Source organism: Zosterops lateralis (assembly GCF_965231275.1).
Source record: "Zosterops lateralis genome assembly, chromosome: 2".
NCBI lineage: Eukaryota > Metazoa > Chordata > Aves > Passeriformes > Zosteropidae > Zosterops > Zosterops lateralis.
The window spans coordinates 21057739-21080367 of record NC_139763.1 but is presented as its reverse complement, the minus strand read 5'-3'; the positions used below and the strand labels follow the sequence as shown (position 1 = coordinate 21080367).

At 39.5% G+C, this 22629-nt stretch overlaps 1 protein-coding gene and 1 long non-coding RNA gene across 3 annotated transcripts in view; one reads left to right on the top strand and one right to left on the bottom strand.

The window, feature by feature from the left end:
- The window catches only part of TBL1X (transducin beta like 1 X-linked), a 192352-nt gene that overhangs the window by 140330 nt on the left and 29393 nt on the right, over positions 1-22629 (top strand). For both annotated transcript variants that reach the window (XM_083854404.1, XM_083854403.1), the window contains exons 5-6: positions 14761-14906; positions 17703-17952. In XM_083854404.1, the coding sequence (XP_083710530.1) occupies positions 14761-14906; positions 17703-17952 (396 nt within the window). The remainder of the gene's footprint in view (positions 1-14760; positions 14907-17702; positions 17953-22629) is intronic.
- On the bottom strand, positions 754-14045 carry LOC310906518. The gene is made up of 3 exons (XR_014589413.1): positions 13407-14045; positions 1895-1952; positions 754-942 (listed from the first exon to the last, which is right to left on the bottom strand). It is a non-coding gene; the product is annotated as an uncharacterized lncRNA (long non-coding RNA).

Below are 22629 nucleotides of genomic sequence, written 5' to 3'. Positions count from 1 at the left end.
AAGTTCACTTTTTTTTTTTTTCAGTTATCTCTTCTTTAATCTCATCGTGTAAAACTTTCCAGGCTTTCCCATAAAATGTAGGCAAATGGTGGGAGGAAGAGAGAAATAACAAAGGAGATACATATGGCAGAATAAGTATATAAAAAGCAAAATGTCTCTATAATATTTTATGTATTTTGCATTTTCAAGGTAGAGAAACACTTGAGATTCTTTGAAGCATTGTAGCAAAGATGCTGAAGGTGGCTCTACACTTCATTATGAAAATGATGGCAGGTGATTCTAGTAAGAGTTCAGCACTTGTAAACTTGAAGTTAGAAGTGAAATTCAGTAACTATATATTTCCTCCTTAATTTTCTGTCAGACCAGAAACCTTGCACAGGAGAGTATTAATAGAGTTGAACTGTCTAAACCATTATTGTTGCTTTTTAACAAATCTTGGCATACTGAGGAGAGTTTCAGTGAACTGGAAAAAGCAAATGTTGTGCCAGAATTTTTAAAGGTTAAACAAGATGATCCAGGTAACTATAGGTCAAGGACAATCATTGGAAGGCCAAGACTAAATATCTCCAACAAATCTAAAGAGATGACATCATACCAAATTCCAGCCAGCAAGTTTTTATGGATAATAGATCTTGTCAAACATACTTGATGCTGCTTTTTCCAAGATCAGAAATGAAGTTGACAGAGATGGCTGACATTAATAAACTTAGACTACTTTATGACATTTATTTTGTCTTGTTGACATGGAGCTTAAAACCAAAATGAAATAACAGTGAGTAAAATCAGTGTAATCCAGAGTTACCAAATGGATTAAAAATGGGATAACAGAAACATCTGAAAAGTGATTGTAGCTGGGGAGTATTCATCTCAAGGGTTACTTCCAGTAATAACTCACAGTAATCTCTTCCTGGCATAATGCTGCTCAACAGCTTTATTGGTTACCTGGAAGGAAATATAAAATGATTACCAAGTACATCTGCAGATGGAATGAAATAGTAAGTTGTGGCATTTGGTGAGTTACTCTAACTGATCATGGCGTTTAACAGAAAGAAGTACAACCAGGGAGATGGCTTTGAGTTGCCTGCTGCTGGAGGAGCAGGCTGGAGAAGATGACTGGTCCAGAGGCAGTGCAGTCAAATCCCTCCCTTACAGGACGGGACTTTGACAATTTAAGGCTCTAAATGTTTAGCTGTATTAAAATAAGTAAATAGTTGCCTCTTCACACAGGTGACTGTCTCAGTGCTTATCTATGCCCAGAAAATCAAAGCAGTCTATCATAATTTGCATTTATGCTCCATGGCTTAATGCCATAGGAATTTCACCACTAAGGTGACTAGGTGTTAACCACTTCTACAGTAAGACCATGAATGCCTCTTTCTTGAGATACAAAGAGAACGAGTGTTTGTTTTCAGTTCAAGGTTATCTCTTCCTATCCAAAGTCAAGTCTTGCAATGTCTAGTTTTCTCTTTTTTTATTACAAACTTTTTTGGTGCACGATTTAAAGGGGTCATTCCTAAAAGTGCTGAGGCCTTTCAAGCATTGTTTATCTCAAAAGTCAAACTTCTTAAGGTCAAGTTCTATTTATTTGTACATATCTTGATACAGAGGCTACCTTCAAATGAAATGGTGACGGCCCCATTTAGGTACATCTACACTGAGAGTGTAGAACCAGTGTGAGGATAGGGGCACACAAAAGACTCCAGTGGTGGAGTTATATCAACAAAACGGGTACATTGATGAAAGGGAAACAAGCTGTACCAAAGTAGCCATGGTTCTGGCATCCAAATTATGTTAATTACAACTGATAGTAGATAATATTAATACTAACATAATATTAATATAGTAATATTAATTGTATTAACTTTGCACATTTTCAAACACCTGAGAAGCATACTTTTGCTAGCAGCCATCTTCATTGCTGACACAGACCTTCTATTGGGTTTCTTCAGTTTCTGAAAAAAAAAAAAATACAGAATTCATAATGTAGAGTTTTCCTGTTCCATTTTTTTCCAAAAGAGAAACAGATAATTATCTGTCTTCTGGAATGAAAGAGCAGTACAATGCAATGAGGAGTAATAAGGATCCCAAGGAAATTTCTAAGAGTTGAGGGAGGATGGCAAAACCAAGGGAAATCAAATCTCTCACATAATTTTTAATCTAAAATGTGTTGCCATCTGTTGTGAGTGCAAATCCTATCATCACTCCAAATGCTACAATAAATTACCTTCCCTACCCAGCCCAACATGTCAATTCAGTTATTAAAGCTTTTTCAAATTGGGTATTTTTGATGCATTGATCATTTAACAGTGTTCCTTCTCTAGCATTTATATGCGTGCTGCAGTCTAGAATTCTTGTCTGAAAATCAGTTCCCTAGTTGCCTGTGGCTTACTCTGTTCTCTAGGAGAACATTTATTGTAATGAATGTCTTGCAATGACTGGTTAGAGTTAAGATTGTGTAAGTTTCCATTTTTACTCAAATTTTTACTTTTTGATTTGAATTTTCCATATTTTATGACACACCCTTGAAAACTGTTACCCAGTGTATAATCTGCATCACGTACAATCTGTACCACATCTAAGACAATAAAAATAGTAGCTAGATGCCTTTGCTAAAAAAGATGTCAATGACATTTTTAGCTGCTGTCTTGGGATAATTTACCATTTTATTTTAGAGTTTTCATTTGTTTTCTTCCCAACCATAAAAATGAAGATAGCTAATAAAAAAGGTTTTTTCCCCTCTATAAATTCAAGATTATAGCGGCACATTGGTCTGCCTGGTTCATAGTTGACAGATTTTCCCTGTTTTCTTAGAAAAAAAAATTCTCTCAGGTTTTAAGCATTGATTCAAGGGCATAGAGCAAAGGGTTTCTGTGAATTGCAATACCCTTTGTAGTTAGGCATTTGCAAGAATGGGCCTTCTCTGTAAACCACATACAAGGCATTTTGCTGTCATTTTGCTGTCATTTTGCCTTTGGAAATTATGAGAGGATCCAAAATGTGGATATGATGATGTTTCTGGGATTTCATCCTTGTGATGAAACAAAATACTAATAGTTGGAATAGTACTAAATTACATTTTTCCCAATGACATTCACAATTTTTTGGAAAGGAAGCAACAAAATTTGAAGGAAACTACCTTTTTATTGAATAATTCTCTTTTTCAACGTAGAAATTTTACATAAAATGTAAATATCACAGTTTGCTTGCATAAGTTCTCAGGCAGTAGGGAATGACTGAAGATGGGTATTCTGTTCTTTTGAGTTGGTGCCTGATGCAACAGTCTTTACTTACATAAGCCTGTGTCATTTTTCTCTGAAGTCCATACTTTGCCTGCATGAGGTATGTTTAGAGTGTTTTTTGAACAACTGTGTATGCCACAGAGTCCCTGAGTCACAGACGAGAGACGTGCATGTTGAAAATAATTCAGATTAAGCAAAGCATAAAAGATTGGCATATATAGGTCAGCTAAATTTGCTTCAAAGCTAACTGCTTCCTTTGTGTAGGAAGACTGCTGCGAGGTAGAAGAATGTACAGTGCATGTTTTTTTCTTAAATTATTAAAATTTATACCTTGAAGAATAATTCATTAGAAGAATGAATCACTTGGTCCATAAAGGCAATTGTCCGGAGTGGCAGTAAAAGCAATAGTGTGAACTGATGGCAGAGTGACTGGATAATGATTTTTCTTTTGCTGCTTTTTGTGTTTTCTTGCAATTTCGCTCATTAGGATCGTAGGAGAGCTTAGTCTGGATAGTATCTCAGGAGATGACAGAATCAGAGAATAGTTCAGGTTGGCAGGGACCATTGGAGATCGTCTAATCCATCTCCCCAGCTCACAGCAGGGTCAGCTGCAGCAGCTTGCCCAGAGCTGTGTCTGGTTGGGTTTTGAATATCTCCTTAGGGTTGAGAGTCCACAACCTCACTGGACAGACAGTTCCAATACTTTTATCAATCCCACTGTAAAAAATGGTTTATTTTGTTTCAGTGGAATGTCACGTGTTTGATTTTGTGCCGATTGACTTCTATCACAGGGCATCCCTGGAAAAAGTGTCCATCCTCTTTGCATCTCCCTCAGGTATTTTTGCACATGGATAAGGTCTTCTCCAGGCTGAGCAGTCCCAGCTCTCTCAGTCTCTCCTTGTATGGCAGATGCACCAGTCCATTGATTATCTTTGTGGTCTTTCACTGGGCTCTCTCCAGTGCATCCCTGCCTCTCTCATACTGTGGAGCCCAGACCTGGATATGGTGCTCCAGGCCTGTCTCAGAGTGCTGAGTAGAGGGCGAGGATCCCCTCCACTGACCTTTTGGCAAGGCTTTTTGTGGTACAGCTCAGGATGCTCTTGGCTTTCTGTGCTGCAAGGGCACAATGCTGGCTCATTTTCAAGTAGTCCAGCCTCCTGCTCAATGCCGGAGAGCCTCAAAGATCCTTTAAACAACCTGTCCAGAAAGGTCTGCAGGGCAGTCCCTGCAGTGTTCCCAAGGCTCTGTACTCAGCTGTGCTCTAAAGGCAGGGATGATGGAGACAGACCTTTTGTTTGCTGAGGGAAAAATGCACCCTTGAAATGACAGCCTGCCAGGCAAAGATAAAACACACATTTTAGTGTTGATTCAGTAACAATCTGTGGCTGCATTATTTGTGTCGACATGAGTCTCTTGGGCCTCGTGTGTCCTGCCTGCAGCACAGAGTGGCTGTAGCTCACAGACCAGCCTCAGCTGCACCAGAGTAAGGGCACTTCTGACTTTCCCTTTGCACAGCTACTTCTGTGCTGGTCTAACTGGGTGCTAACCAGGTATTACTGAATAAATAAAGTGGTACATTTTTCAAGGGCATACATAAAAACTGGGTGTTTATACCTCACCCTAAAGTTTCTGTCCCTCAATTTTCCTGTTTGAAAGCAAAGTTAATACTGTGAACGCTACCTCAAAGCAGATGTTGAATGTTTATAGTCCTAAAATGTATTGAAATCTTCTGAGTGAAAAAGTATTACATGGGTACTGGGACAATATTTAACATTCTTTTTCAATTATTTCAGAGTACTGTTTATGAATTTATAGGTAAATATATATCCCTAAAAGCAAGATGAATTAGATGCTAACTGTATTTTTCAGGAACCGGTGTTAAAACTGAAGGCTGGGATCCTTTCAGCTTTTCAGCTGTACAATTGTGAGACTTTGGAGCAAAACAAACTCTATTTTTAATTCTCATGGTTTAGCACAGACCTGATTTGTGGGCATGCAGTCCTTCCTATTTGTGTGATGCATTATCCTTTCTAGAGCCCGCCTACTCCATTAAAATAAAATAACTTCAGGTTTTGATCCAGATCTCTGATTTATTGAAAGTTTGCTACAGAACTAGCCAAGAAGCAGAGAACCAAAAGTCACAAGAGTTTTCATGAATTATTTTAGATAAATCAGGCCACAGTGTTGTTCTGGGAGCGCAGTACGTGTTAAAGTGACCATTGGATAGGAGCACTTAAGAAATTTGGCCCAAAAAATGGTTTGCTTTAAATCAAAGTATTTCATGAAAGTCACCTCAGGATGAATGTGCCTATATGACATGAAAGCATCTGTAACAACACATATTTCATATAACATATAATAATATATAATGCCTCCAGCATAATATTTTTGTAGTAAAATAGTGTATTATCAAAAGGGTATATAGGGGATTTTGATAAACCACGAGTCCTTTTTTTTTAATATCTCCTCTAATTTTCTTTATTTCTTTTAAACTGGGAAGGTAGTGACTGTATGATTCCAGAAACAGTAGGCCTGACTGAATTTGAAATTACTCTTCATTGTTTGAGAATGGATTATGCTGAAAAGACAAATCCATTTCCAAAAGAAGAACTGTATTATTATGCACAGTTTCTGTCTCCACTAGTAAAGATTTATTCTCTTTTTAAACAATAAATACATTTTAAGAAAATCAGGGTCAACATTAGAAGGCAACAAGCTTTGTTGGGCTGCAGTTCCCAAAGCATTTTTATTTAAACTTAACAAAGCTACAGATCTTGGAAAGGATGAAGTGACCACCTGTGCAAGTCAAAAACCAAATTAAGCACTTTTTTCATAGAGCAATGATTATATACTAGCAGTATTTGATGGTTGGCTTCACAAAATCCAAATTCTCTGGTTATGAGGAAAAAATATTTTTACAGGTAAAGAGGTTTTTGGGTTTGTCCTACTTAGTTCTGGTAAATTTTCAAAAGAATTTAATAGGCTGTATGAGACCCATTTTTATGGTTTTATATAGACAGGCTTGTGACTTCTGTGACCAGATATCTCTTTATATACAAATGTATAAACAATATTTTCAAATGTTCTGTGGTGCAGTTCAAGAGGTCTGTTTGAAAATTTCTTTCTATTTACCCTGTTTCATTATTGGTGCAGTTCATATGAAGGAAAGAAATACACTGAGTATTTTGGGGTTTTGCCATTTGCAGAAGCCTGCTTACCTCATATTTCCCTCTAGGTCTCTCCACAGTTTTCTAAACTTGGCTATTTCAATTTTTCTTTGGCCTGAAAGTTGCCGTACAGTGTTGGATCTTGGACTGAGCAAACACAGTGATTTTTAAGATATACAAACATAAACAATTACACTTTTACAAATTTATTCCATGGCACAAATTTTGGTTCTGATCACTTCATGTCCTGTTTTTTAAAGCTTGCAAAAACACAGTATTTTTAGGGTATTAAAAAAATAGCATGTTGGGTAGAAGACAGATGTCTAAAGGTCAAGATGACTTTGCTGGTAAAACCAGTGCAGTCCTACACATTTCTCACTTTATTGCTTTTCAGTTTGAGTCTCCAGGCCCTGTGGAGCTTTGCAAGATTTGCTAATAACCTCTGTGCTGAGAATGATCTTCCTGCACAGCCACTGTGCTTACAGACCACCCCTCCTGACACCCAACCTGTGTTAGAGCTCCCTTTGTAGTCACCATCCACAGAAACCTTCCTGGTGTTATGTTCCTGGATGTCTCCTGAGTGTCAGCTTGGTGTCCTACTTGTCACCACTTAGAGGTGCATGTTAGAACAGAGAGAAGAACGTAGCTTAAGGAAAGTATATAGGACTGTGAAGGTCTGTTCTGTACACATGATCCTTAAAATTATGCATGTCTCTTTCTTTGGATGTTTGGTTGCACAGACAAGGCTAAAAGATAATAGCATCCCATTAATTCAGAAGGAAAAGATTATTTGCATCCTTGTAGCCTTCGTAAGCTGTTTCAAACTTTGCCCATAGTTGCAATAAATTGCTAGACCTGTATTGATATTTATTTGCAATTGTCATTCTCATTTACACAGAGTGAAAAAGGGGATTATTTCAGACCTTGTTTTCAAGAGATTTTTATAAGTTCCTCTTTCCATTGCTTGTGCTCTGTTTTCTGTCTGTATCGTATTTCTCTCTTTGTTAATTTGCAGCCCTCAGAAAGGCTTAAACAGTGAGTGCCAAGTACCACTCATCAAAAGATCATTTCCAAGTTGTATTAATCTTTTCCAACATACCTTCCCGCACGAAAAAGAAAAAAAATACCTGCCAAAAACATTCTTTGGCACGTAATAAAATAATTTTGGGTAGCAGACATTTACTCTGAATTCTTGGCAGAAGGTGAACGGGTCCAATATCCAAGAAAAAAGGGCATAACATTTAATATTAGTGAATAATCACTTCTACAAAACTTTGGGTAACTAGACATACTGTAATTTTACCTACAGCTAGGAATCCTTTCTTTCTATTTCCCAGTGACTGTGAAAGAGCTTGTAATACCGAACACATTTCCCAGGGTTCTGGAAATAATTTTAATCATTTAGCAATCCTAATCTTGAAACAAATGTGCAAGCTCTATTGTTCAGCTGATTTTTCTAAAAATATATTTCAACTACAGTTCTCTATTTTAAATTGCTAATGCATGTCCTTGTTAAGCCCTTTATGTAATTGCAAAGGTAAGTCTTGAAATAAGCAGACACTGCCAAAGCCAGAGAGGTACTCTAGGATGTATTACCGAGAAACAAAAACCTCAGCTAAGAAAAGAATCTCAGTCTGCTGTGAATAATAAACACGATCTGGCATAGGATTCTTGTTCACTGTTATTTTTCGTAATTGTAAGTACCAGTGGCTTAAGGCATCAGACACTTATTGTGACCAAACATATTTCAAAGAAATGAGTTGTCTTTTTTGTGAAGCCTTTGCATATATGTACACTGAGAGTTTATGACCATATTTTTATGGATACATAATTCAGCTTAGACAAAAATCTAAGGATAAGCAAGGATAGGGGTCCATGTTGCATTTTCAGTTCTCACTCAGTGCATCATATAGAGGAGAAAATACTAGGCTAAGATGGCAGCTACAGTCAAGTACAGTGAAGAGCATCACTGTATTATTCTCTCAGGCAATGGCAAGAAATTACATTACTTGCCTCAGGAACTAGATTAGCATGTGCTAGGCCCTGAATTAAGAAAATACAGTTGCTCTGACTTAAGTTGTTTCCGTCTGGTTTTGCATACAGAAATTGCATTCAAATCTGCCCTTCATGATACATGTGGCTTGCTTCTCTACACTGATAAATGTAGACCTACAGAAGTCTTCATTTAACATTGACTGTATTGTTTGTACATCATTTGCTTTTGGAGGAAATTATTTTGTTCATGGTCATATTTCACCGGGAGGTTTTGTGGACTTTTTTTTAACTGCTGTGATGGGGCTCTTATTTATTTCAGGACACCCCATTGCACTACTCTGCCCTTCTTGCTTACATGGCACTCCCAGGACCCAGACGTCAAATTTGGGATGAATGTTTTTCCACTGCTTGGATCTGGTTTCTTTGGCAGGCAGTTGTGCAGGCAGCTTTGGAGTTACTTGGGTTTGGTAAACACGGGAAAGCAGCTGATGGGATTGTGTGTGGACGTCTGCTCCTCCTGCGCGTGATTTTCTTTTGACTCATGATGCACTGGAATGTTTCTACTTGATGTGTCTGAATCTCCCAGGAATTTTGCCCATATACCCATTTATGGTCATAAAGATGACTTTCTTTCCCCCTTGCAGCCATATATATATATATATATATATATTTAATTATTTTTGCCCTGCAGCCTGTGTATCTGTAACCAGCTCTTACAGGCCTTCCATTCTTGTATATCAGAGGTAGTGCCAGATGCAAGACTTACCTTAAAGAAAACAGGCACTTGTGCAGCCAGAAAAGTTGAAATTGCTGGTGGATTCCATTATAGCAACTGCAGGTTGATTCTGCTGAGCCAGTAGTTTTATTAATTTCTAAAGCTTTGCTCATTTTTGTCTCCTCTACCTGCCAAATACTTTGAAGGGGAATACTGTGTTACTTCAGAGGTGAGGATTAGAGGAGCATTTATTGGAAACTTCAAAAAAGACAACACAATGTCAGAGAAATCAATTAAAGTGCTGGTTATTTCCATGTGGAGATAGTTAAATTGTTGGAGCAAACAACAATTTGTCAGATAGTTTATTCCTTTTCTTTTGTTTTTCTTCTCTCTTTCTTTTAAAGTAATAACATCATTAATTAAGTGATTTCCAGAAATCGAACTTAAGATCTTTGTATATGCAAACCTTAATCTGGACTGCTTGAGTTAAAGAAATAGGAAAATTTATTGAAGGGAATGAAACAGATCTCCATTTGAAATCTCACTATTTTCCAGAAAAGAGGGCCACACTGGGCGTTAGTTATACAAGGATTTGTAGGAATGGCTTGCTACTTGCACTCAGTGTTGGGATGGAGGCTGTTCATCATCAAGATGCCCAAGGTGTGTTTAAAAGGCAATTTGATGTTCATAATTCTTTATTCTTTGTTTCAATTGTACAGTAGCAAAGGTCTCAGGGAAGGATCTTACAGTGTGCGTAACTGAACTGAGTAATTTGCAAATAACTGAAGAACACCTGAGTTTTAAAAATTATTTTTACAGCAAACTATTTAGGTTAACCAGATAAAACTAAGTCCACTTAGCTCAGAACCAGAAAACTTTGTTCAACTGATCACTTCTCTATTGCTTATCAAGGCATCCCCAAAGTAACCAGCAAAAACTGAAACAGTTCAAAAGTCGTTGCTTCCACAGACCCCTCTTTGTCATTCCCCTCACCTGTACAAATACAGCAGTAAGTACTGTAGCTGCTACAATTCGAGGTTGCAGTTTTACAAAGACAGGCTTTTTGTGGTGCTAAAGAGGTTGAGAAATAAAGGAACACTTGATAGATGTCAATTTTAGTTGGAGCTGTGAGTGCCAGATGAGCCAGCATGGAGAATACTCCGTGTCACCCTAGCTGTGAGTCTAAAAGAGGCATGCTTTGCTCCCAAAAGAGGTGAGACACATCTCTGGAGAAGAAAAGTCATTCACTGGGCTGTGTGGCTCCCCAGTTGCCTTTTCTACACCTACTCTTGACAGGCATTTCTGATGTGAGCCAGGCATATTGTAAACAATTAAAACTATGTAGCCTTCAGATCAAACAAGCACGCAACAGGCATCATTATGTTCATTAAATAAAACCTTGTCATTTTATGATCAATGACAAATCTAGCTTCAAAGGCTTCAAAGAAGCCATTTTTAACTGAAAAAGGAGCAGCCAAAGGAAAAACCCTCCATCGTCTCCGTTTTTGCAGTTATAGCAAAACCTATCAGTGAAATTTTGCAAAACATAGTCCTACATATGCATTTTTTGGCACTGCCTAGGGCAAGAATTCCCAAATGGCTGTGTATGTACCACTGAGAGTATATACAGACACCTCAGTGTGGGAAAAGATATGGCACAGAACCGGGACCTGTTACCACTGTCAGTACAAAAAAAGTGTGGGAATCTCTCGATTAGGAATTTCAGTCAGTTTTCCAGTCTGTTTTTGACTTGTGTAACAATTTTCTGAGACTGGGGCTGGGGGGGGGGGCGGGGGGGAGGGGGGGCATTTAAGTAATTGTTCTCTGCATTCATTATTTCCTCTCTGCTTTTATGCTCTATAAAATACTTCAAGGCCAACTGTTCCACAGTTGATAATTCACCTCCATTCATACCAAGATCATCTGCATTGCTCATTTGGGTATATTTTTCATGTATGATAGTTAATTTGCAGGTGATGCATAGCTTGATAATTCCGTTTTCCCGTCTTTTTTGAGGCAGAAAAAACCTGGAAGCCATTCTCTAAAGTCTGCTGAAAGATACCATTTAGGGCACTAGTCATGCCATGGCAAAAGCAACTGGTTCACTGCTATGAAACTTGTTCAGTGTGTGGCAATGCTTTCTCCTCTTCAGCCCTTTGTGTTCATGCTTTTAACCTTAAAACCTCACAGTCTCACTGCATGTGTCTTCAAAGGGTTTATTGCACTAAGATTTTGTTTACTGGTGCTATTCGAACAGAAATTATTGTTTTATAGAGTGGTTATTGCAGTCATCAGAGTGACAGAATTTATGAGAAAGAATGCGTACCGACACGGATTTGCAACTTTCATTCATTTCACTGCTGCCACGGCATTTTCAGTTTGTGTCTACTGTAATTTCACATCATCCCCACCACATCCTTCCTTCAGATCCCCACTTGCAGAGCACCTTCTGTCTCTGCTCACGCTCCCCAACTGCCTTGACAGACTGGAAGTGGGGGTGGTGCTTGTGTCTTGGCTTTGTGTCCCCAGTGTAGTTTCATGATCTTAAAGGAGGGCCAAGTTAACAAGCTAACAATTTTTTAAAATTGCCTTTGTTTAATAGAAATCACCTTTTCATAAGACTGAATTATGGAGCTGCAACTTTGCTATGTAATTTAGCGTATTTGAATGCAGAGCCCTGAAGAGAACTGATGACATCTGGTAACTATAAAAGTAAAGCTCAGGTGATTCTTCAGTGTTACCAGAAACTTGATGTAGGTACAGCTTCATTGAGAACTGTGTGAAGTAGTTTTAAAACCAGTCTATTTTCATATGAGTCTTATATAACTGCTGTGGTAATACAAGATATCAGGAGAGAATTAGCTATCTGTAGGAGAACTGGTTGGCATGTTTCGGTTGGGTTTGGGGTTTTTTTAAACTACAGTTGTATGTGGGTGGATTTTTTCAAGAGAGGTGAGGAGCACGGTGTCCAGCAGCACCCACTTAAACAGTTTTGCTCCATTGATTTTTGTTAATCAGATCTTGTCTGATAAAATCTTAGGAAAGTTTCTCACAGCTGCTGGAGGTGTGTGAGTGAGATTGCTCCTCAATGACAGTGTACCAGGAGTTTTGTGTTTCCTCATCTAACAGGTGCTTTGGTAATAATTTCTCAGCATCCAGAGAAACAGTAAGCTAACAAGTTTCATTGCAAAAACACAACTGAGTTTTGTACTGGGAAGTTTCTTCTCTCACATGCTATGAGGTGAGATGTGTTGCTCTCTGGGGATCAGGACTGAACAAAGAGGTTTAGCTGTGTGCACAATCATCTGTCTCCTGGCAAAGATGGGGGGATATGAGATATGCCAGCAGCCAGCTAAAAAGCCTGTAAGATACAAAATGCACTAATGAGATGTAAAACATCATATTTAAGATTATGTCTGCCATAGGTCCGCAGTCATGCTTTTCCACTTTTTTACTTTTTCCCTCCATGTTTGGTTGCCATTTTTATGCCATCCACCTGTTGTTTTAATTAGAGACCATGTTACAATTTTCTGAGCTGTTGACTTGCAAACTAGCTGCTGGGTTTTTTAGCAGTCACGTTTAGTACTCTTGGATAACAGCTCAATTTTCTCATTTTTACGTAGATTTCCCAAATTATCTGTCAAGTATTTTTAAGTTCATTTTCTGTTTCAAGAAAGTTGCGTTACCATTGTTGATTAATTCAAATACACATAAATATAAATAAAGAGGGATCTGATTCTCTAATTCTGGTTAGTTTTATGCCATGTGTTTATAGGAATACATAGAGATTTCAGTGATTAGGCCCTACACATCTCAGTTGCAGGCTGTGTATGCTCAGTGCTTGATTTCTTCCTCATTGTGGTTCTCAGTAATGTGCTTAGATGTCCTACAAAATTAATAACCAGGGAAGAACACTGCCCTGTAGATCTTACAGTCTATTTCGCAGCAAGAGGTCCAGCAGCTCATAAACTAGACCAAGACATAAAGAGCAATATAGAATAAGAAACTGGACTATGGATTACATAAATGATACTGCAGTTTTTCAGTGGGTTTTTTTATCTGTCCTTTTTTTTATGCCTTGTAATCCTATGGAATTCTGTTCATAGGTGGACCTGCCATTTCCTAAAAAGTGTCCAAAGCATCCCAAGCATCCCCCAAAGCTGGGAGAGTGCCAGGAAAGGAAATTAGGGTTGGGAGGGGAGAGCGTGGAAGCCGTTAGCAGGAAAAAAAAGAAAAGCAGCAGCAAAATAAAATGTGTAGGGGGAAGGGAAGAATCAGAGAAATACATACCTTGGTTTCAAATGTGGGAGGCATTCAGTTTCTCAGCCTGTTTTTGCTAGCTATCTGTGTTAATAATTGAGCTAGCTGGAAAAAGCATCTTGAAAAGAGAGAAAGAAAGCACTACTGTCATGCGAGCCCAAAATCACATCCCCAGCCTGCACACAATTGGACATTGCAGTGATATAGGGGAAATCCCTTAACGGACAAAACTATAAATGAAACTAGTGTTGACAAGGGGAAGAGGCACAGCTATATTTAACGGAAGTATTTTCATTTGAAAGCGGCTTTTTTTTTTTTTTTTTGCCTTTTTTTTTTTTTAAGGGGGGTTTGTTTGTTTTGTTTTGTTTTTTCTTGTCTAGTTGTGGAGACCATAAGGGCTCTTCCTGTTTGAGACAGTGCATGGGTGGTTTCCCCAAGGCTTTTAATGTTAGATTAATGCCCTGGAGACAGTGTGATGATAAATGGGTTCCTACAGTTATATCTACATCCTGTTCCCCCTCCCCCCGCCTGCAGCTGCCCCTCTGTACAGTCTCTCTGCAGTGCTCGCCTCCATACCCAGAAACAGTTCTGAGCAGCTTTAGCCAGAATTTAAGGCAGCACTCTTTAAAATTCATCTGCCAAAATTCTTTAATTTTCAGTGCTGTCACCTTCATTGCCATTTACTTACTCAGACAATGACAAAAATTAAACAGGGAAGAGAAAGACTTCTGGCGGAAGTACAGGCCACTTCACTGGCTTGTCGTTTGCCGTGTGGCAGATCCCAGTTAATTACTTTTGCTATTGCTGTTCATATACAGAAAATAAGTTTACACGGGTGGCCTTTTCGTGGTTTCACATTTTAACAGCATTGCTCTGCCCATCATATTGTACTAAGCAGTAAATGAGCAGAGGATTTGAAATCTCTTCCCTGGTATAAGGGAACAGCTCCCCTGTGTCAGCTGCATCTATGCCTTGATTTTATACAGCTTGCATGCTGGTGGGGATATAAGTGTGCATCTTCAGCAAACACCCAACACTGAAATTCAGCAAAGGAAATGGAGATTTGAGGCACTTTTTTTAGCTGGACCAGCCCTTGTATCTATTGCTGGTGTTCACGTGTTTTGGGGGGTTTTGTTTCGGTTAGTGCAGTTGTTTCTCTCTGCAGGCATTTCCATTTCTATATGCCTTCCCCTATATGTGCAGGGGGGATGGGTGTTCAGGGTGGCTCAGGTTGAGCCCCAGGGCTCCAAGCAGCCAGCCCACACCCTTCTGCTTACACGACAGCGTCTCTTAGATCTCAGTACAGAATTATTTTTAGACCGTGAAGGTGTATCTGACTGGTGCATTTAGATTTCATATCATGGCTTCCTTTTCCTGCTCTCAGGTTTCTCCCACTCGGCCTTTACCTTCGGTATCGAGAGCCACATCAGCCAGTCCAACATCAACGGAACACTAGTGCCACCTGCCGCACTCATCTCCATCCTCCAGAAGGGGCTCCAGTATGTGGAGGCCGAGATCAGCATCAACGAAGTAAGTACTACTGCTGCCACCACCACCTCACACTGGGACGTGCCCAGCAGCACATCCCAGCAGCCCCAACACGAGCCACTGCCCAGCTTCTCCTCATCTGGCTTCATTTTATTCCTTGTACTTTGCCCCATCCCAGCAGAGAGCCAGAAAGCTCTGAGATGGCAGTGTTTTTCAGTTTTTTTAGCTCTGGCAGGGAGGCGTTCTCTCTGCTGCTTAGGTGGGTATTCTTGGGTGTTTCTCCTACCCTGGCCAACAAATCCAGGGTGTACAGGTTCTTGCAGCAACCAAAAAAAGGTCCCTGTGCTTACAATTTTGTGTTTTCAAGGTCATAGCTGAATTTGGCAGGAAAAACCTGCAGCACAGGTTAAAACTTCACTCCCTGACACCTCTTAGCAGAGGCAGCACTGTTTACAAGCCATGAGAAGCCTGATCAAAAATCCGCAGAGGTCACTGGACAGTGATTTCAGTGACTTTGGCCTAGATCATATGAGATAGGCATCATGTACATGGTGAAACAGCTGCATGTAAATTCTGAATGTGGCTGGGGTCCAGGTTTTCTGTAGAGATTGTATGAGCAGCCGCAAACTGTCTCTGTTCTCCTTGAACTGCCAGCAGAAACAAAGAAGGGATGTGGGAAAAGCCAGTGTTTTTGCCCTGCCAACCTTAAACGTGGTGCTTTGAAAGGGAATGAAGCATGACAGAAAAGCAAGTACTGCATTACAAGATTTTTACAATAGATATTTCTGATTGACAAACATCTGTAATAAATATTAATACAAAGAAGCTACTGCTTTTTCTTCTATACCTGGATGTAGCATGTGAACAGCATGAGTGAGAACAAAGGAATATAAAATAGAGAAAAAGCTGTGTTGTTTGCAATGTGTAGTTTGGAAACTCTTTTGTTTTTATTCAAACATTCTGTCTGGTTTTTTCTTTTTATGACTCAATACCATGTATAAGAATTGTATATGTGTTGTTTTGTAATTGGGGCAATGACATTTGACATTCACGCCAAGCTGCACTTTGATGCAGTTGTAATAACAAAACCAGTATTAGGAAGCTGTCTCAATTTGCTGCTACTTAACATTTTGCCCCATGCCTGAAATTGGAGCCGCACAGTTAGAAAGTTCCAGCTCTGAAGCACCTATATCAGGTCAGGTTTTAGGGGCCTGCACTTACTCAACTTCAAGACTTTCCCTAAAATGAAAGAATAATCTGAAAATGTGCCTGTTGTCACCATTAAGATTTATGTTGCTCTCATCATGATTTGAGTCAGATTGAACAGGGCCCTGAGCAACCTGGTCTAGTGGAAGGTGTCCTTGCCTGCAACAGGGATGTTGGAACTGTATGACCTTTAAGGTCCTTTCCAACCCAAGCCATTCTGTGACCCTGTTGAAATACATACTGCTAAGTATGTTACAGCAAAACAAAGGCCATTCTTGCTGCATCTGCATTGCAGTTGGGGCTACCATAGATGCTTCCCCATGTGTTACTTTTCTGTGTGTATTACTTAGGAGTGACAGGTAATCAGTGAGTCTATAAAGTAATGTGTGTAAAATTATTGTTTGTGATATATTAAAGGGCAGTCATGTAAATAGTCCAGTGAGCACATTTACAGATGAAAATGTAAGATGTCAGGATCTGTTGGCAAATATTTTGTTTATTGTGTAGCAAGAATTTGAGTCAAGATTCAAATAAATTTTGGCATTAAAAAGTGTTTAGGAGAAAGAGAGATTATGGTTTCTTCTCTAATGATTGTCTCCTCCTTTTTCTTCCCCATGAGGAAACAAATATATATTATCTTAATATTGTAATTATAAGAGGTAATTCAACAACTAGTTCAGCAGAAACATTCCAGTCATGCAAGCAACTATTTTTCTTTATTAACTGTTCTCACCTATGGAAGATTATATTGTTTACCAGCTACATTATCTAGCCATATCCTATTCTTACTTGCTCTTTCTCAAGAACAAATCTTTCATCACTGGATCATTATTTCAAAGAATTGAAGAGAGGTTGCAGAAGATTGGCAAAACAGCACTTTACAAAGACTACTAAAATCTTTCCCCTATATTTAACATAATAGGAAAGTTAAAGTTAAAAAGAGTCAAGTCAATAAAGTCTGTATTAAGTCTTCAACAGCCCTTAAAAGTTTCCTTGGTTGTTGAAGGTGAAGCCTAATTTACAGAAATCAAAATGAAAGTCATAACTATTATGAATAATATAGTGGAATAAAAGAAAGATAATGGTAAGGCTGTCTTGTATGATCAGCTACAACTGGTGGTGCTGGGCTGAAAAACACTGCGTAAGAAACCACTGAATTTGTGCATACATCATGTTTTGGCTGAGGCGCATTATGCATCATCTGCTTACATTCTATTCCTATGCTCCTGCAAGTGTAGGAATACACACAGTTTAACCAAAGTCTGTTTGCCTTTGTCATGGCTTTAGACATGACTATGTTTTTTCAAACAGAAAACAAAATGAAACTTTCTGTCATCAGTCAGACATATTTTTTAACACAGCTTAACTGCTTTTGCATCTATAAAGCCATTTTATATGGTAGAACTTTGTATAAAATTCAATCGAAATTTCCTTTTCATGGATCAGATTTCTGAGTGGACCATAAGTGAGTGAGATCACGGACCTGTGAGAAAGGCAGTCCATAGTCCTTGTGGCACTATTGGTTAAGTCAAAGTGTGGTATCTTCACACAGCCTCGTTTTGTGATTCTTTGCTGACCTGAGTCGTGAGGATCCTAAACTTGGGGTTTCCCTTCTGCTCGTTTTCTCTGCAGGATGGTACAGTATTTGATGGCAGGCCAATAGAGTCCCTGTCCCTGATAGACGCAGTGATGCCTGATGTCGTTCAGACCCGACAGCAAGCGTTCAGAGAGAAGCTAGCACAGCAACAAGCCAGCGCCGCCGCGGCAGCAGCAGCCACGGCGGCCACAGCGGGAGCCACGACGACTGCTGTTTCCCAGCAGAACACACCAAAGAACGGAGAAGCCACTGTGAATGGAGAGGAGAATGGGGCACATGCAATAAGTAAGCCAACATACAGCTGCCTGCCACTGCTGGGCAGTTTGTGTTTCAATAATATTCTTGTACTTAGTTGCGAGGTGGAGTGCAAGGTGTGCTTTCTGCTTGGTGGTAGAACTGAGGGCAACAATTCCAGGAGGGTGGGGCATTTCTAAAAAGGCTGCTGGGTAAAAATGATGTTTCATATCGCAGTGTTATGTTTAACCTGACTCTGACTCTTATCTGAAAACTTCAGATATGGTCAGAAGTGCAAGTCAAAGACAGGATCAAGAAGTGGAGCTGTATGCTGTCTCCTTGGAGCAGGCTACCCAGACTTTAATATCAGCCTTCTAGATGCTTTAAGATATTGGATAAAAACTGGGCTGTAGCCAAAGCTTGTAATTTTGGCCAGGCTAGGAGATATTTAGGTTGGGAGGCTGGGACCTTGTCTTGGTTTGAAAGACAGGTGTCTGCCAAGGGAGGCAGGAACCTCTCTTGGAATGGAGAATATGACCCCCTTCCCTCCAAATTATTGTCACTTTGAAATTAAGGGGCTTTCAGGCAAAGATATGGGAAAAGGAATAACAGTTCTTTACTGATATGTATATGTATAACAAGGCCAACAAACAACAACAACAGCAGCAACAACAGAGAGAACCAGAACCCCTGCCGGAGCCTTCTCTGGGCTGCGGCACTTTCCCCTTTGGTGCAGTTCCGCTCACAGCCACCAGGGGCGCTGGTGGCTCCTGGCTGGGCAGAGCAGGTGCGATGGGTCCCCCGCGGCTGCAGGGGGCGCTGTGGGGCGAGCGCGGCTGCCTCTCTCCGCACAGTAACGGCGGCTCAGCCAGCGGGAGGGATGGGAAAAGGGGATTGCTTTACAAACCCACAGGAGCAATAGGTCCTGGTGCCTCTCAGGAGGGCAAAATGAGCTGTAACAGGAACCTTGGAAGCAGCAAGTGTAGGAGAACACAGCAGGAGGCAGAGCCTCGTAGTGGAGGTGAATTCTTCCCACAGCGACCGCAGCCTGTTTCCCCTCCAGTGCAGACAAGTGAGCGAGAACTAGGAGCTGCAGTCAGCCCCTTTCCCCAGCCCAAATCTCCCAATATCTCTCCCCCTCCAAGAGAAACCCCTCAGCTAAGAGAGTAGCCAGCAACACCCTTCTCCTGAGCTGTGGCAACTTCTTTCATCTTTCTTAAGTACCTGTTGTTATTGTCTCATATATTGTCTTAGCAATATATGGGAGAAAATTCCCTGAGAGAAGGAAAACAAAAGGAATAATCCTAACATCCAATAGACGTACAAGCCCTATCTGTGTAACTGTTGTGTGACCAGTGCATAGCCTTGTGCAGAATTTGTCCTGTGATCACCCATAGCCTTGTCATGGTCCTTGGCCAGGTTTGGCATGTTCCACCTTCCATTCTTGTTCAGTGTGGTCAAGCACAAGAGCATCCATATCCTTACTGTCATGGTCATTACCCCAGTTGGGACTATACCAAATATCCATTCCGGAGCATTGCCAAGCACGTGTGCCAAGGACCATTCCCAGCAAACAGCTTGAATGCAGCCAACCCGTCTTGAAGGCACAGAGGAAAATTGTTCCTCGGCCTTTTGTTTAATAGCATGTGCTTATTCATAAAGTCCACTGCAAGCATCCAATTGAAGGTCCTACCTTCTTGAGATTTCCTTAGTCTTTGGGATCAGTCGGTTCTCAAGAGTGCTGAATTCACCTTTGTTTGTGGATGACTGAGGGAGACTGCTTATGTGTTAAACATTCAGAGTCAAACATATCCACCATGGAGTGGGACCTACCTGCTTGTGTAACTAGATCTTGATGACTGTGCTAACACTATGGGGCAGATGGGATTACTGGTTCTGGTTTCTGTGTGCAAGGCCCACTGCATACTGTCTGACTTCTGAAACCAGCCCTTTACTGCCCAGTTGTCTTCTAAGAAAATTCTAGAGGAGCATGCATGGCAGGTTTTGTAGAAGGTCCTAACAGCTCTTTGGCTTAGACAAGATCAAGATTGTAGTCAAGTAACAGATTTTATTAGTTCTGCAGTGTAGATACCTCTATCAGTCTCCACCTTCTCTTTGATCTGTATGGATTCCTCTCAGGGTCAGTGGGAAAAACCCTGTCAAACCAGGTTTTCCTTCAGAGAATTCCAGTTAGACAGATTAGTTTCCCCCAGTAAAACTGCAGTTTTTTAAGTAACATTTTCATTTGAGAAAGCAAACATTAAAAAGATCTGAACATTTTAAAAATATTAATCTATTCTTAGACTATGGATTGCATATGTTTTACTTTCAACCAACCTTCTGCTTTGAAACCTAACTAATTTCATATGTGAAGGGGTGCAAACGGAAATTAAAGTACTGCTAAATGTATCAAATGTTGACATTTTGTCTGTTGACGCATCTTCAGTTGACATGTGAAAATTTTAGGGGAATGTCTCAGGGCCAGGAAAAACCAAACTCTTAAGTTAGAAAACTGATCATCAGTTCGTCACTATAAGAGAACCACTCAGATGTATTTCCTTCTGGTCCAAAGAAATATATGTACTATTGTATTAACAAAAGGAAAGCCTTAAAGATCAGTTCACGTTTATAGCCACACTGTAAGCCTTGATGTCTTAAATCTGAAATTTTCTAATTTAAAAAAATAGTAATTTTCACAGCTATTTTTAATAGAAGGATTTTCACAAACAGTTGCAAGCCTGTTCTTGGAATGTTGAGGAGGACTTTTCCTGGGAGAAAAAAATAATCATGGGAGACCTACTGAGTGGAAAGGACTGCTGATATGAAAGCTGTGAGAAATTTCCCAAACCTTAATTTTCACTGTTGTTGTATTCCATATACCTGGCATATATTGCCACAGATTTAAGTAATATGCTAGTCCTTAGTCATCACCTGGAAGTCACCCAAATATCAGCCTTTAAAAAAGGCGGGATGAGTGGAGCAGGAGAAAGAGATTTTTTAGAGATGTTTTTGAGAAATTACCTAGTTTGCATTTATTCTATTGTAGAGTTCTCTCTGACACTCTTAAGTATTTCCAAAAAGGTTTTTAAATATTTGATATAATATGTTGTGGTTTTGTATGTGGCATTACCATTATAATATAGATACAAGAAAGAGAGGTGGCACAAAACAATAACGATAGTTTGAGGTGCAGATTCAAATACTAAATTAAAAAGGTTGCTGCCTTGTCTTGTTGCTTTCCAAGTAATGTTCTCAGTTTTAAGTGACTTTAAATGTTACAGGAAAAAATAAAAGTCAGCATGTAGAAATGGAGCTAAACTTTGGCTTGTTTTCCAACTCAAATATTTTCGTGTCATTTGTTTCATTATATTTGCAAGGATTGGCTTAGGTTTAAGAAAAATAAAGCTCTGGAAAGAGAACTGAGCCCTGTTCCTTTATTAAAACTACCACCATAAAGAATAACTTCAGTGAAAGGCCTCTTAAAGATTTAAGTTTAAAAAAAAGAAAAAATATATATCCTGAGAAAAGAGAGTTAGCACTCATAAGATCTTAAAAATATCTATTTTTTTTCTTTGGAGGAAATAGTTAATATTACTTGAACAGTGTGTTAGAATTTTTATTTTTACATTTAAAAACCCCTCAATCTTAATACTCTGGGGTAATATGACTCCTAATTTACAGTCATTTGGGATTTTTAATACATTTGAGGAAGAGAATTATAATATAATGTAGACTATAACCAAAGATCCCCTGGCCTTTAGAACATGTTTTGCATTAACTCCTTCACTATATGACCTGCAGACTTATGTTTTTCACCTGAGGCTGTGCTGCACTTAGTAGAAATGCCATCTCTTTCAGAGAACCCCCCAAGGGCAATTTTGTGCAAATAAGATCGTAACTGAAAGCTTTCTGCTTGGAAGGTACTTTAAAACAAAATAAGTCTGTTCTTGATGGTTACTGCATCTCACTTATCTATTTATTCTCATTCCCCATGCACACATTGTAGCTGCATCCATAGGAAAGCCAAATTTTCAGGTGAGACCAGGGCTCCAATAGCTCATGCTGCGTAAGGAACTTGTCACTCTTAGGAGGGTGCTGGTTTGTGCTCAGGGGTTTCTCCAGGGTTTTTTTGGTGTTATCATAATTGTATCAGTCATATATTACAAGTGTCTATCTGGATCTGCTAAGAGCCTGAGGCAGTATCACAGAGGCATGAACTGTCCTGTTTGTTCAGTGGGGCGTTTTTAAGTTTTGTGCTGAATAGTAATACTCTAAATATGAATGTTCCTGACTACTGATGCAAATAGGAAGAAAACATATAAAATGTGAACATTTGCAAATTATTTATGAAAGGCTTCTCATCCTTCCCTCCCTTTTCTCCTAAACCACCAAAGCTGTACTGTAAAAATAATTTCTGGAAGATGCAATACAAAATAATTCTGCAAGTATTTCATTGCTCCTGGAGGCTAGTTGGTCTTGCATGTACTAATGCAGGTATCAGCTAATCAAGGTTTCTTTTTCACAGCATGACTATTTGTGGAGGTGTTTTTCACAGCGGTTAATAGCATTCAAAGTGTGTGTCTAGGTTTTTCCATCTGGCCACATACAAATGAAAAATATTCCTGAGTATCAGATGGCTTGGCTCTGATAGCACCTCTTGACTCTGGGACCTTGGAGTAATGCTGCTTCCCAGCTGTCATTTGGTTTTAACTGAGAGCAAAAAGCAGC